The following is a 15281-nucleotide window of genomic DNA, read 5'->3' as shown; positions in this document are numbered from 1 at the left end:
TGGCAAAGCAGAAAGGTATATCTGTATCATGGTGCATCAGAGCTGCCCTGGACTAACGTTTTCTATTTGGGCTTCTGGCTTTTATAACATAACTGCCCTTCAGGCTCTGAGCAAAGATGCCAGAGGACAACTAGATCACTCTGGAAAACCTGAAAAGCCCAGAATGGAGGGCCAAAGTCCCCCATCCCTGTCACCCTCCTCTCCTTGCAATTAATATCCAGAGGTATACCATGTCTCAATACAGGGGCTCCCTTTAATCAGTGGCCCCTGACAGACTATTCTTTCATAAACTTGGCACATCCCTTTTTAAATCCATAGAAATTAACTACAGGTTGTGGTTGTGGTTTAGAAAATGCATTCTGAAATGTGTGAAGGATGATGCAAAACTTTCTCTTGTCTATTTTGAATCTAGGGCTCATCAACTTATCTAGCTGCTCTCATACAATGGGAGATCAACAAGAAAAAGCTTTGCATTCCCTTTGCATCATATGTACTTTTCTTATCATCTTCCAAAATCCCCCCCACCTTGTTTTCTAAACTGAAAACCCCCACATTTTTTTATCGGGAAAATGCTCCAACCTCTTATTATGACTATTATTTTCTGCATCATTTCCAGTTCCACAATACCAGCCATTTTAGTACTACTGTATCCCAGTACTACCCACTACCCTATCCCAGTACTACCCACTATATAATTTACCTGTTCCACTGCTTCTAAAAAGTTTATGTATAACATAAACTATTACTAGGTGCCAAGGTTCCAAGGTCCAAACTATAATCCAGCTGGAAAAAAAAGATTGTTTCTGTCTGTGTCATCCCAGAGCCAGCTTTATTGTCGCGAACAGGCAACACTTCAATTGCCTCTATCATAATAGGAGCTTTGCTTTATTTTGTATTCTCCTACAAAATTTGGATTTTAAGAACATCAGCACCCAGTAATAGTTCATGACAGCATTCTCTAGTAATGTAACATGATTATGTTTGTTTGTGCTTTTTACATATTGATAGCAATATTGCACCAAACATCCATTTGATATTAAAGACTCTTAATTTTGCTGAACTTGTGGAAACTTTTGGAATATTTGAGGATGGGGGACGGAAGTAACCACAAAATGGCTGTCATAGCGTGTAGGGGTCAGTTAATCACAAAATGTTAAGATGTAAGCCAAGCATTTTTGTATGATGGAAGCAACTGCTTTGAATAGGTGCTCCTTACAGACACAAAGTTGATATTGCCTGGGTTCTTCTGAAGTCCTTCCCACAGGCGAGGAAAGCCAAGTCTGGTTCTGCTTTGGAGAAAGACATGTTTTGTTGAAGTAGTAAATGGATGCCAGAGTTGTAGTTCCCTACCAGACATTAAATAAGGGCTACATTCAATAGCATAGTTTCTAGTGGAATACTATGCATGCACACAAGGAAAGCAGTGTTCTAGTGCCACTTATTTCTGAAATAGCTACTTTTGTGAGAGTTTTTATTTTAAAAAATGAAAATAATGCTGAGATTGGTCCTTAATTGTCACAATCTCCACTATAGCTTTGTGGCTGAGCATGAATTTAGCTTTCCCTCATAAAGATATTCTAATGAAGTGTTTTATTAATCTTTTCTGTACCTTTACCCAGAGCCACAATATCCTTATTGAAATGGGGAGAGCTAGATTAGAAGAACTATTCTGAAGGTAACTATACAATATACCATCAAATTTATTTTAAAAACCTTTCCTAATAAAATTCCAGCGCAGTGAATTCCTTTTCCACTGCTTATTGACATGTTCATAAACCAGAGTGTTGACATGTTCATAAACCAAAAATCATTCTTTCTCTGGGAATTCAGCAGTATCCCTACAGCTTTCAATGTACTGTATGTCTCAGTTGCAGGCACTATTAATAAACAGAATATGGTCCTGGATAAATGGGCAAGGAAGCCCACTTTCTGTACACAGTGCTAAAGAAGAGATGTCTGGTTGTCAGTGAAAGGACCCGGGAAGGTTCAGGGTGAGTGAGTTGTTCCATTTAGACTTGCTGCAGTTTCTATGGAATTTGGGGAAAGGAGAAAACAATGGGGGTTGGTCTTGCTCCTCTAGGACATCTGAATCATTCCACTAATGAAAGCCTCACCTCATGATATGGTAAGTTAGGTCTTTATTAGTCACCTTTTGGGCTTCACCTCACTAGGGCTTCTTATACACCATACTTTTCTACTGTTTAGTCTACATTCACTTCAGTGGCCTAGAACTGTCTCTGGATAGAAGACTGGGATGGTTATGAAGTGATCTGAACACGTAGAGTTATGTCATACTCGTCGGTATAAAGTTTATCTGTTGAAACAGAACTGGAACATTCGCTCAAGCAGCAATCAAGACTAAGTCTTGAAGAGTCAATGGTGATATTCGCTCTTAATCAGCTTTTGACCAAGCCCTATGGATTAGAAGCACTGGCAGGTTTTATTTTAATGCACCCCTTCAAGTCACTTTATGGTCATACCACTCACTTTCAGGCTTTTCCTATTTAAAAAAGCGACTTTAGAGCAAATGAGTTGAATTGTATCTTCTTTGCCTTCTTTGAAAGAAAAAGGGACTAATTTTCAAATTTCTAATTAGAATGATATCATGAATGCAAATGCCAAATTTCACCTGAATGATGAAAGAAGATATTAAACTACAAACACAGAAAATACAGATTAAGCCAACACCTGACATCACCCGGTTAAAGGAAACAAGTCTACTGAAAAGCAAAATATTTTAGTTTGCATCTTTTTTTATCTAAGCAGACAAACCAAGTTAGTTACAAAAATTATTGTGTTAAACTAATACATAATACTTGATTCATATTATTTATTCCTTCAGTATATATTTTACATTCATATTTTAAAATACCTTTGCACAGTATTTTGCATAATTACATGCTATAATTCTGAAAATGCACAACACTAAACACAAAAATACACTCCCATATTAATTCAGTTGCCAATTTGAAACATTGCATTTAGCAGATAAACAAAGTTCTTTTTAAAAAAGAAACTATAAAATTTGCACATAAAAGTCTTCCCTTTCAGATTTTAATAAAATACTGCTCTGTACAAGATTTTAATGAAAAATTCCAGCATTTACAAAATACACTTTGAGAGAAATGAGCAATATACCTTTATTTAAAAAAAAAAACAGCTGAAATTGTGAATGAAATGCCAGAAGTCAATTATTTATTATAGACTATATATCTAAAAACTCAGCACCGCACATACGGAAAATAATACTGAATCTGAGATGAACAGAGAAAATAATCTGTGAAATACATATAACAGAGTATAGAAAGGAACCAGATGGATACTTGAGGTCCTAATGTGAAAACAGCTGATAAAACAGATAAAATGATGATTTTGCTGGTTTTCAGATAGTTACCTTTCATAATCTCTCCTTTAGGTGTCTCCATTACTAGCGTGCTGACAGAAGAGGCTATAATAAATTTAGGACATTTAGTATATAACAAATTTCTACTCCTGGATTAAAATTATGTCCCTAGGCATGCCAACCAGTGAAAACTGATAAACTACTAAACAATGTATGAGTAAACAAAATAGTTTCTTCATGAGATTATGTTGTCTAGATGCCTGAAAAAAATCTGGAGGACTAATTGAGAAAATGAATTTAAACTACACTAATTAATGTACTATGCCACTTGTTTAGAGCTGGTGAATGGAAATAGGCTTAGGTTTATCAGGTGTAGCCTGGCAACCAGTGGAAGTCTGGGGGAGCACGGGGGTGGCCATTGGTGACAGTAAGATGCCACTTCTGGGGAAAACCTGGAAATCATGTCACAACTCAATAAGAGCGGCTGGAAAAGTTTTCAATAATTCCTCTCTATGGGTTTACCATTATGTTCTGGATACTGCTATAGGGGCATAACATTACTTCCAGGTTTTCCCTGGTTTTTGTCACCACAATGGCCATTTTGAAACCCCCCCCCCCCCCCACCTCCCGCTGAGGATGGAATAGATCTGGATCCACCTGGGGGCTGATCACTCTACAAGGATCCAACCAGCTTACATGCCTTTTCATCCCATTAATTTCCACGACAGCATTAAGAACGTACTTTGGCGCTATAACTTAAATCAGTGGGATTCAAGGATTTATTACTTTGGCTAAGGATTATGTACTAAGTGGTGGATGGTCAATTCCTCTATTGCAATGCACCTTAGTTTTAACTAAGAATGATTGAAGTTTTTATGATATAAAAATTAATCTGCATATTTGAAAAAGAACCTCCCTTTTATCTTCCAATGAAATGGTGTTAATATCTTTTTTGCTTTGTATTCACCCATTGGGATGCTTATGCGCTACACAAATTATCCCAAGATAAAGACACACTCATAGGGATCTTCTCCACATGGAGATTAATCTTTGCTTGAAAAAAGTAAGATGTGATATATGGAATGAGGGGGCCTACCTGCCAATATCAAAGAAGAATACTTGATTGCTCTGGCTAAAAAATAAAATTGTGATTCTTTAAGCATTTAGTTTGCTGGTAAAATCATCACCTTAATATTTTACCTCTCCAGAATACAAAGCATGGATGGTGATGTAAAACATTATATTACAGGAAAACAGCACAGCAGAACCAAAACAGGGGTTGAGTCATAGAATGCCATCTTCCTAAGAAAATTGTAAAATTTAAACCTACTAGCTTAAAGACACACACTAACTTTGAATAAGAGAGAAGATCACTTATAAAAATTATTTTAGGAGTCATGGTTGTACAGAACAGATTCAATGTGTATATATATATATTGTTACCGAACAAAGTACTAGCGCCTTTGAAATAATTTTTTATTTTCGGGACCATTCTCCGCCTGCGTTGGAAACCATGTGATGGTTAACTGGCAACCTTTGCCATCACAACTTGTAAAAGATGTGGGTACCTCTTAACATTCACATTTATACTATTATATAAATAATCTCTGAAGCATTTACTCTGCTTTTCTCTGTCAAGGATTCATTCACGGTGTCATTTTAGTTTGGATTTACTATTACAATAATTCTAGGCAGTGCACTTGGCTCTTATGCTGCTTTGGCTTAACTCCTACAATGAATCTACATAAAGCAAACCTGGCAGCGCCACAATAGTTAAACTCTATTCCAACAGCATCAGGTCAAGGGACCTCAATATAAAGAAACAAAATATGCAGGCTGGATTTAAATAAATTACTTTTTAGAAGTTATGACATAATCATTAAAAAGGAGACAAAATATAAACAAGCATGCTAAATATGAACTTAAGCCTTTCATCTCTTGGTTAAAAGGAGGCAATTCTGAGTTAGGACTGCCACCCCAATATTATTGCTCCTCTCCTGGGATAGTACATGAAAGCCACTTTTTAGAGACTTAGGCACAATGGATAGTGATCTTAATTCAGAGTTTCCTGGTTTTTATCATGCCAATTAAGCTCTGTGACAAACATACTTTAAAAAAACCTGTAATTGACAGTAAAGATAAACAATTAAAATCCCCTTCAAACAATTATGCCTAAAACTTATAGTATTTACTGGTTTTATAGCACTGAGGAAAAGAGAAAAATAAAACCATCCATTTGGGTGCTGTGTGGTTTCCGGGCTGTATCATCCATCATCTTCCACACTTATCCAAAACCATCCATCTTCCACACTTATCCTGAAGATTTGGATACCCCAAAATTGACAGCCAATTTTCTCGGCTTTCGCTTGATGGAAACATTTGGTGTTGATTTTTTATGAGATGCACTGGGACTTGCAGAAGCCATTTTCTCTTGAAAAACTATGGGTTGAGCAGCTTGAGGACATCTTAAAGGGTCTGAAGAAGCATCCTGTGGATTCAGTTTTGTGGTGTCAGAAGACACTGGATGTTCATTCTTTAATTGCACATCTTGAACTGTACCTGAGAAGTCCTTAGAATCAAAATGCATCTTGCTAGCAGCCCTTTTTTTAGTTACCTTTAAAAAAAAATATTAACTGTTATTTTTCAAAATCTTGAGAAGCATTTTTAAACACATAATTTATATACGCTTGTAGAACGACAGTCAAACTTACCTGCAAAGGTATAAACTGGTTGTGTGTGCCAACTGGAACTGTTCCTGCTAGTGGCATATTGCTAGGACATGAGCCAGGATAGTAAGCTTTGCCATGAACAGGTACTGGTGCTGCCCATGGCACTGGGCCAAATGCGTGAGGTGGTGAAGGAAACATATTAGCTGTGAAAAGAACAAACTTTTAAGAAAGATTCCGTTTTCATCGCAAATGGTTCTGTGTAGTGTAATCCTCTGCCACGCTGCAATATAAAGGCCCCTTCTGCACAAGCAGAATAATTCACTTTCAATCCACTTTCACAATTTTTTGCAAGTGGATTTTGCTATACAGTAAAATCCAGCGGCAAAGTAGACTGAAAGTGGATTGAAAGTGCATTATTCTGCATGTGCAGAAGGAGCCAAAGCTAGGCATTTTCCAGTTCAATGCAAACAACAGTGACTCCTAGTCACTGGGAAAAACCCAGATACTTAATAAAAACCCTGACTTCAAGAATTTGGAACTGAAGTCAGAACAACAGTAATTTGCCACAGGCAGATAGCAACCATGGATGGTGTAAAAAGACTCTTACAATTTTAGGTTGTTAGGAAGCTCCTAAAAGAATCATCCAGCCACAAAATAAATACCCTTGCAAACAAAAAAAATTAGCTGATATTTGCACAGTTCCAACTTTTTATCCACCTTTCATTTGAGGGAACCTTCCTTGAGACAAATAAGAATGAAGTGAGAGGGTTATAGGAGCATCCATTCTAAGAATCTCAAGGATTTCCATGGCAGAGTTAGAAAGAAAAACATTTGCCTCTTTCCCGTGCTTCTGTTTACTTAAGTGGGATTGCCTCATTTATTCTGAATATTGTAGTTGACGTCTTTAGGGAAATAACTTAGATGGGTGGGATTTCTTGCTTTTGTAAAAACCTGCTGGATACCCCAGAAGAGAGATCAAGTCTCTACCTTTTTTGCATGGCCTTCCATGGGGAGCAAGCAGGAGGAGTAACTCAATCACAATACTCTCCCCTCCAGTGATAGAGAACAAAGCAGTCAAATGCTTACCAGCATGCTGAGTGAAGACTGGAGGAATGGATCCAGGTGGCACAAGGGCTCCCATCTGTTGGTAGTTTGGAAATACTGGAGGTGGAGGCAAAGGGAAGTTCATCCCAATAGAGCTCTGTTTAAGAACAAACGTTGAATGTTTATGAAACAGAAGGAGACTAACATTAAGATTTTTCAAAAACATTTTGAGCACTGGTCTCACCAACTGCTGTAAAGCAAAAAGCGCAGCTTTCTCTTTGGCTTCTTTTTCAGAATGACACTGAGGTCCATGTATTAATAAACCATTTGACAGCTTTACCTGACAAACTGTCATTGTCTGCAGAAGAAAAACAAGATGCAATGTTTTATTTATATTATCAAAACCACAAGCTAAAGAATCACAATTGAACAGAGTTAGTATATTGGTGGGATAGGGTATGGAACGTTGGACTTTGAATGAAGATTCCTTTTGTTTGAGAACAAGGAGGATATCCTGGCATGTTTGGGTACTCCTCTTCCCATCATCCTAGGAGGCAGGAACTAGATTGCTGTTTCCACCCACCCTCCTCCCAGTGGGAAAAGGAATGTCCACCCTCTTCAGTTCAGGGGCTTCCACAAATCTAAAGAGACTACTCCATGTGCCATGTGCCTTCTTCCATTCTGACCTTCTCAAACAACTTGGTCAGGAGAAAAAACTTAAATATGTAATATTATAGGAAACAGAAAGGTAAAAAAAGGAATAACTTCACAAATTATTTCCTGGTTAGCAGATGGTTCCCCCACTCCAGAGACAAAAAATCCAGAAAAGTTTAGATGGGTCCAGGATGTCCTTCTTGTTCTCAAACAAAAAGAACCTTTGTTCTGTTTTCATTTGAGATGAAAAGGACATTCTAGCACATTTGTGATGTCACAAAGCCACACGTTGTTGTAGAAAGAGCCTCAACAGAGGTGGAGGCAGCTCACAGCCAGTTCAGCCGGTTAATGTAATTGAAGCACCAGGTACAGGAGGGTGTAACAGAGCCGAGTCCAAAGCAAGATCAAAACCAAGCAACAGAAACATGAACAGTGGCTTTCAAGTCCGAACAGAATGTTGCTGCCACACCGCTTGATTTCCAACTCCTTATATACCAAATGTCCCACTCAGCAGTGCAAAACCTCATGCAGCTGCATTATTTCAGTCTGGCTCCTACAGAGACTTTCTCACTGAGACCAACTTTCCACAGAGCTGCTACCTGCTGCTGTGTCTTCTTTCCTGCAAACTGGCAAGCCCAGTCTTTGCTCGCCTCCAGTACTGCTGTAGCCTGTGCAGTGTGACTTTTGGACTGGGGGTGGAGGGTGGGGTGGAGACCTTGCTTACTAGAAGAAAAAATGTTGGTTTTTATACCCCACTTTTTCACTCGCTACCTTTAAGGAGTCTCAAAGTGGGTAACAATTGCCTTCCCTTTCCCTCTCCTAACAGACATCTTGAGAGCTCTGAGAGAACTGTGACTAGTTGGGAGAGTCCAGGAACAAGAGACCCGGAAAACAGAAATCTAGGTTTTCCCTCCTAGGATGATGGGAAGAGGAGTATCCAAACATGCCAGGATGTCCTCATCTCAAACAAAACAAATGCATTGCATTTGCCTTTTAACTCTGGATAATGCATCAAATTTCCCACTATGTACAAGGAACAGACACTAAAAGCACTGATAATGACTGCAGTGAAAGAAGCCTTCAAACTAATACATTTAAAGTTTGGGGAAGATGTTTACTAGCTCCTAAGATTGGGTACTGCAAGCCCCAAGATTCATGCAGTTAAAGCTCAATATCAATTAAAGCTCAGTACTTAACAGTTATATATCTATATATCTGTCCTGGAGTCCTTAGGGCTTGAAAATGATGGTTTATTTGTTCAGATTTCTGTAGAGCTACTATTTAAAGATAAAGACTACCTGTGGATTTCTAAGGATTGAGAAGCAATGATCCCAGACTCACCTGATGGCGTCATTTGCAACTCAGGCTGGGACTGCTGAGGGGAAAGGCTGCTCCTGCAACGTATGCCTTGTAGTGGCAGAAGCCCCTCAAATGTGTTGGAAGAAGGCGGTCCAGGAGTCCGGGGGAGTCTGTGTGCGTTCCTTCTACATAGACCATACCATCCCTCTCTTGCTTAGCTGGGCTGCAGCCAGGCCCTCCCCTTACTTGGCTTGAAAAGGATGGTATTTTTGTTCAGATCTCTTCAGAGTTACTGTTTAAAGATAAACTTACCTGTACAGTTCTGAGGAATGAGAACTCCGGTTGCAACATTCCAACAAGAGAACAGATACGAGAAAGCTCAGACACTGGTGTAGATAATGAGCCTGGTGGTCCAAAAAGAGGGTGGCCTCCAGCTTCCATGGCTTGTGTGTTCTGAGGCCCTCCTGAGATTGGGGATTTGTTCATGAACGCAGCTATCAATATAACATAACATAAAAATGAACACACAATATTAGCGTGGGATGACATCAATCACAAAAATATCACAAGATGTTAAAAATATATTATTAACACTGACAGTGTTAATTTTTTAACTATATAACACACATACCCAAAAACTGTCTAGCAAAAGAAACCCACGCTTTTGTACATACCCATCTTTTTTGTATGTCTGTGTTGTGAGGCAGGTCCATAAGAATCCTGCTTACAAGTAGAAGTTTCATTAATCACTGGCTTAGTTTCTGCTGTGTCAGAACTATCTATCTTCAAAATTTCTTTGAGCATTTGGGTTCCTTTCTGTTGAAAGAAGAGAATGAAATTAAATAACAACAATAATAGTTTGGATTTAACCCTGCCTTTCTCTGTCGTCGTCGTCATCATAGTGGCTTACAAACTCCTTCCCTTCCTCTCCCCACAACAGACACCTTGGTGGGGCTGAGAGAGTTCTGGAAAACTGTGACTAGCCCAGTCACCCAGCAGGCTTCATGTGGAAGAGCAGGGAAACAGAACTAGTTCACCCGATAAAAGTCTGCTGCTCATGAGGAGAAGTTGGAAATCAAACCTGGTTCTCTAGTTCAGAGTTCAGAGTTCTTAACCACTACACCTCACTGGCAGTTTTTTATAGATAGCAGAAATTGAGTACAATACGAAGCAAAATGTAAATTTGTTGTATTAATCTTCAGTACATTATAAACAGGAATCAAGTAAGTTAATTTTGCAGCTAATGTACGGTAATACAACATACAAACCATAGCAAAAGACTGAGGAGACAGATGCTCTTCATGTACTGACTCCTTGGAATAAGTTGATTGCACTTCATTTTCTTTGGAAATTTTCAAAGATGCCAAAAGATTTTCGAGTTCAGACCCATTCTAAGAAACATAAGCAGACAAATGCTAATTAAAAGGACACAATCCAAAAAAAGATTAAAGATGTTCAAATGCCACTGAAATCCTCAGGATTTAAACTCAACTGCGCAGTTTAGTCTATTTAAGATTAAAGGGGACTGGAGACACATGTTCTTTCCCACCTCTTTATATGCAGTCCAGCTCCTTCATACTTGACCATGAACTCCAGTTTTAATTCAGACATTCCAGCTCACAAACTGAGCTCCAGCACATTCAAGGCCTTTCCAATGTATTGTGCTGTGTGGAACAAGTTCATTCATGCACCTTCACTATGCATGGAGCTAACTGCAATACAGCCAGAAAAGACGGAAGACTGTGCTAACCAGGAGCCCAATAAGAACACAAGACAACTAAGTGGAATTTTGGGTCATGTCAAGGTATCCCAAAGGGGAGATAAAACAAGTAAGGTTCAACTACAGAAGATGCTATTATTATTATTATTTATTAAATTTAATAGACCACCCTACCGCCAAAGGGCTCAGTTATAAATCCATGATCAGATATTCTGTCCCATTAAATGTCCTTTAATAGAAACCATGGTGGGAACTCTGTCTTATTAAAATGCAGTGAAATACATTTGTCAATTCTTTTTCTTCTAAGAATATGCTCAGGTGCATGCTAATACTTACTTGTACCTTCTCATTTATATTGGCACTATCAACAGCAGGCTTTTGTTCTACTGGTATATTTGGACCTTCATTTCTCTTTAAAAGCTTCACATTACATTTATTAGCACCTGGAAAATTCTGATACAGACAGGATTACTTATGTTTTAACATCTCAGTGTCAGCTTCTAAAATAGATTCATTTTAAAAGGCAGAAGTAGAACCAGTACAGGCCTTTTAACATACTAAGTTTCCTTGATATGAATAGACTACAACAGTGTAGTAGCTTATAGAGCTTAACGCTTGATAGTTAATTCTACCTTTAATTTTCTAAAATCAGTCATCAGTAATAGAGAAAAAATTGGGGCAATTTAAGTGACTGCAACTTCATTAGATATGCTAGGCAATTATATTCCAAAAGCGTCGTTTTCCTAAATACACACAGGAGCAGAAAGGCAGATATCAATATGAAGTTTAGTCAAGATGGGAAGAGCATCTCAAAAGGCTTGTGACATCCAGTGCAAACATTGCTCCCCATCCTTCCCTTTGCCTTATCAAAAATTACCCTCAAAATAAATGTGTGACCCCCCTGGCCATGCACTGCAGGGTAGTTTGGATCCTAGCTCACAATTCCATGAAGACTGGCAGGAAGCTCTGCATCCCATACATCACTCAGCATGACTCTAGAACAGTGGTTCCAAACCTTTTTTTATTCGTATACCCCCAGGCAACCCATTTTCCTGAAATTGTACTCCCATATTAGCAAAACTTAGTTTTTAAACGTAATTTTTAAAATGTAATTTTTAATGTAATTTATGTATTTTTAAAATATACCCCCAAATGCTCTGGCACATACCCCTGAGGGTACATGTATCCCAGATTGGGAACCACTGCTCTAGAAAATAAAAGTCCCCAACACTGTAATCTAATGTCTTCTCATTATAATAACTGAAGTAACCTGGAAAAGAAATTAACATACCTATAGTTACCAGAAACAACATGCAAAAATGATTAAACTTACTGGTTTATTTATTATTTTATGTGATTGATCTTCATTTCTTGGACCTTTTGTATCTTCTTTGGCTATAACAAAGTTCACAATATTAGCCCAACAAGCTAAGACAGATGTTTCAAAACTGACGAGATAGGTAAAACTTTTTTTTGTCAAAACCTGTTCTTTCACCTTCAGAAAGTCTGATAAAAATGGATGAAATCTAGGTACAAAATTATAGCAGAGAATCTCAACAACATCATGGAATAAAATGTAGGATGTTGGAGAGCACCAAAAGAGTTGAGGTAAAATACATTCTATTATTAAAAAAATAAATAAATCACACTGCAAGTAACAGTCAAAATATCAGAATCAATTAATGTCCTGCCCCTTTGAAAACTGGCAGAAAAATTAGGCTGGCAAAAGCATCACATCTTGCCCTGCTTGTGCATTACCACTGTCAGAGTTGGAAGGTATCTCCAGAAATCAAGAATTACTACTTTCTAGAACTAAACAATCTAAGTGACAACAGTACTTACACTTTTTAAACGACTCTTGTTTTCTTTGCTGGCCTTTGAAGCTACTCTCATTGAAGCCTGGTTTACAAAACTGGCCACCTGCATTTAACTTTATATACTGAGGCACAATTCCACCCTGAAAAATGAGATTTATTTTCAGTTGCAATATTCTGCACAACTGTTTTATTGATTGTTATACACTCTAAGGATATAACACTAACCTTCTCATGTCTATTTTGCTGGGAAGGCTGAGACTTTCCAGAGCCTTGCAATGATTGCCAAATGCTGCAAAATTCATCATCTTGTTTACTGTGAGCCTGGGAAGGAAAAAAACCCCCAACAACCTTATTCAACAAGATGGGTCTCAATACGAAGTGTGAGTTTTAATCATCACAATAATGTAAGGACATCTCCTGTTTCCTTCTTCTGCTTGCTTTCTGGGGCTCTAAGTGCAGATTTTTTCCTTCATCATGCTTTGTACATCTACATCAGTGGTTCTCAACCTGTGGGTCAAGACCCTTTCACAGGGGTCGCCTAAGACTCTCTGCATCAGTGTTTTCTATCTGTAAAATGGATAAATGTTAGGGTTGGGGGTCACCACAACACGAGGAACTGTATTAAAGGGTCACGGCATTAGGAAGGTTGAGAACCACTGATCTACATAATCTTTGTGTGTCTGTGTCCCCTGAACATGTTCCTTTCTGGTTTCACAATGACAGTTATTTTAAAAGAGATGCATGTTGCCTTTCTCTACTGTAGACATTCAAGGTGCCTCACAGTAAAATAAAAACAATCCATTAATTAACATAGAAGCAATAGTTAAAATAGAAGCATATTGAAAACTCAGGAAATTACAACAAAGTCATAGCAAAACAAATAAAGGTAAGAAGCCGTCAAATAAATAAAGGCCGGGGAAAGGGATGGGGGAGATGATCACCAATACCACCACCAAGCAAAAACAAACCAACAGGACAGACTATGCCAGGTGAATGCATACTTCTCTTGTGTATACTGCACACCTAAGTTCCATACAAGGAACCCTCAATCCTGCGTCTTGTTTTCTAATAGATAAAGGACTGTTCCTCATTTTTGTTCTCTCATATACCCTCCCAAGCCCTGCCTACTGCCCTTTCTTTGTTGCTACAGTCTCCTCCCCCCACCCACCCCCCCAAAAATCCCAGCAGCGACTAGGTATATATTCAAGCACCAGCTTTGCTACAAAATTTACAACACAGTGGCCTCCTTGCATCCCAAACCTGCAGCCATGTTGTCTCAGTTAGCTACTAACTGCTTTTTCCTTTGTATCTTCTGGAACTGGACGGGATGTACATATGCAGAGAACACCAAATTTCCATTTTAAGTGACCGGAGACTTTTCTATTGATTCAGTGTTAGCTGAATTGGTATGTCCCGAAATTCAGACAACCATTCACAGGACAGTCAGCAATATGTTCTACAGAGCCAGCTAAGAACGTAGTTAATTGTTGTTGTCTTTCAGCGAAGCAATATAGGAGGGTTGCTGACTACAAACGGGAAGGGGGGAGGTCATACTGTTTTAATGCTGATAGGCCCCATGGCGAGTCTGTTCAACTACTAAGGCGATAAAACCACAAAACAGTTGCATCTCTTTACTTTCTAACTTTGACTTTAATGTTTTTCATGAGGTTATTGCAGCTTACTTTTAGATAGCATACTATTTAATATGATCCACAGATCGTCACTTTAACATTTGCTTCCTCTTTAAAAAAAATTAGGTCCCACCCCCACAACATAAAGTCAACAGACACCTACTAGGAGGTAGAACAAAAATAACTGCTTACTTTGTATTTCTGATTGCCACCTAAATATGCTCCTTTCTGGACAGAACTGGGGTTCGGATTTTCAGACTTCAGACTATTTTGCTGCCGTCCATTCAATTGCTAAATCATAAATGGAGAGATGAAAGAAAAGTAGCTTTTCACTTTTTTCCAAAGTAGTTAATTTAGTTTTGGTCATTTTTTTCATCAGAATGACTCCCCCAAAAGTCACAAAGTCAAATCAAATTATGCAGAGAGAGGAGAACCCATTACTGGCAAAGTGAAGTCCAGACCCCCACACACTAATTCTTGCACCCTCTCCCCAACTAAGCTGAGCCAGGACCTCAGATCTTGGGCATCAGTGCTGCTAAGAGGAATGACAACTCGCTATGATTTTTTTTCTGCCAGCGGTGGATCCCTTATGAGGGAAAAAAGAGGAGAGCAAAGGCCAACTTTTGCTGTATTCTCACATTTTCAACTGTGTCCTTGAATTTGCCAATAAGTACACGTTTACAAATGTGCCAGGGAGCCTCTGTATCAATCTCTTAAGACAGTCATATTAGGAGTTAAGACAGGCAAGTGTAAGAAATTATGTTAATTTGCCTTCAGGAATTGACCCTGGCAGAATCTCTGTTTTTCTTCATCTTAAATCCATTTTCTGAGTACTGATTTGCTAAAAGCTAAGCATTAATCAAAATATCTACATTTTACCAGTGTTCATAGAGAACTTGTACACAGGAAAATCTGCTACAATCAATACAAGATCACCTCCATACATACTTTTGTTCTATCAAAAGATGGTATTGCACTGAACAGATTTCAAACACACACTAGAACAGGGATAGGGAACCTGCGGCTCTCCAGATGTTCAGGAACTACAATTCCCATCAGCCTCTGTCAGCATGGCCAATTGGCCATGCTGGTAGGGGCTGATGG

General features: G+C 38.5%; 1 protein-coding gene across 1 annotated transcript; it reads right to left on the bottom strand.

The window, feature by feature from the left end:
- Positions 1-2735: 2735 nt before the first annotated feature.
- LOC125437699 (5'-3' exoribonuclease 1-like) lies at positions 2736-14462 on the bottom strand. The gene is made up of 13 exons (XM_048505549.1): positions 14370-14462; positions 12772-12867; positions 12572-12686; positions 12063-12124; positions 11066-11182; positions 10278-10400; positions 9684-9825; positions 9322-9503; positions 7301-7414; positions 7099-7213; positions 6055-6215; positions 5639-5957; positions 2736-5572 (listed from the first exon to the last, which is right to left on the bottom strand). Exons 6-12 carry the CDS (start codon positions 10278-10280, stop codon positions 5655-5657), a joined length of 1020 nt encoding a protein of 339 aa, XP_048361506.1. The 5' UTR covers positions 10281-10400; positions 11066-11182; positions 12063-12124; positions 12572-12686; positions 12772-12867; positions 14370-14462; the 3' UTR covers positions 2736-5572; positions 5639-5654.
- Between the last annotated feature and the right edge of the window lie 819 nt (positions 14463-15281).

Source organism: Sphaerodactylus townsendi, linkage group LG08, assembly GCF_021028975.2.
Source record: "Sphaerodactylus townsendi isolate TG3544 linkage group LG08, MPM_Stown_v2.3, whole genome shotgun sequence".
NCBI lineage: Eukaryota > Metazoa > Chordata > Lepidosauria > Squamata > Sphaerodactylidae > Sphaerodactylus > Sphaerodactylus townsendi.
Note: the sequence above shows the minus strand (reverse complement) of the source record. Positions and strands in the feature narration are given on the sequence as shown.

Bases quoted from the DNA above. Each gene is read 5' to 3' on its own strand.
- LOC125437699 (XM_048505549.1), bottom strand. The intron at 7,415-9,321 runs GTAAGTTTATCT...TTTCTTCTGCAG, and splicing joins CATTCCTCAGAACTGTACAG to ACAATGACAGTTTGTCAGGT. The intron at 5,958-6,054 runs GTAAGTTTGACT...TTTTTTTTAAAG, and splicing joins ACCAGTTTATACCTTTGCAG to GTAACTAAAAAAAGGGCTGC.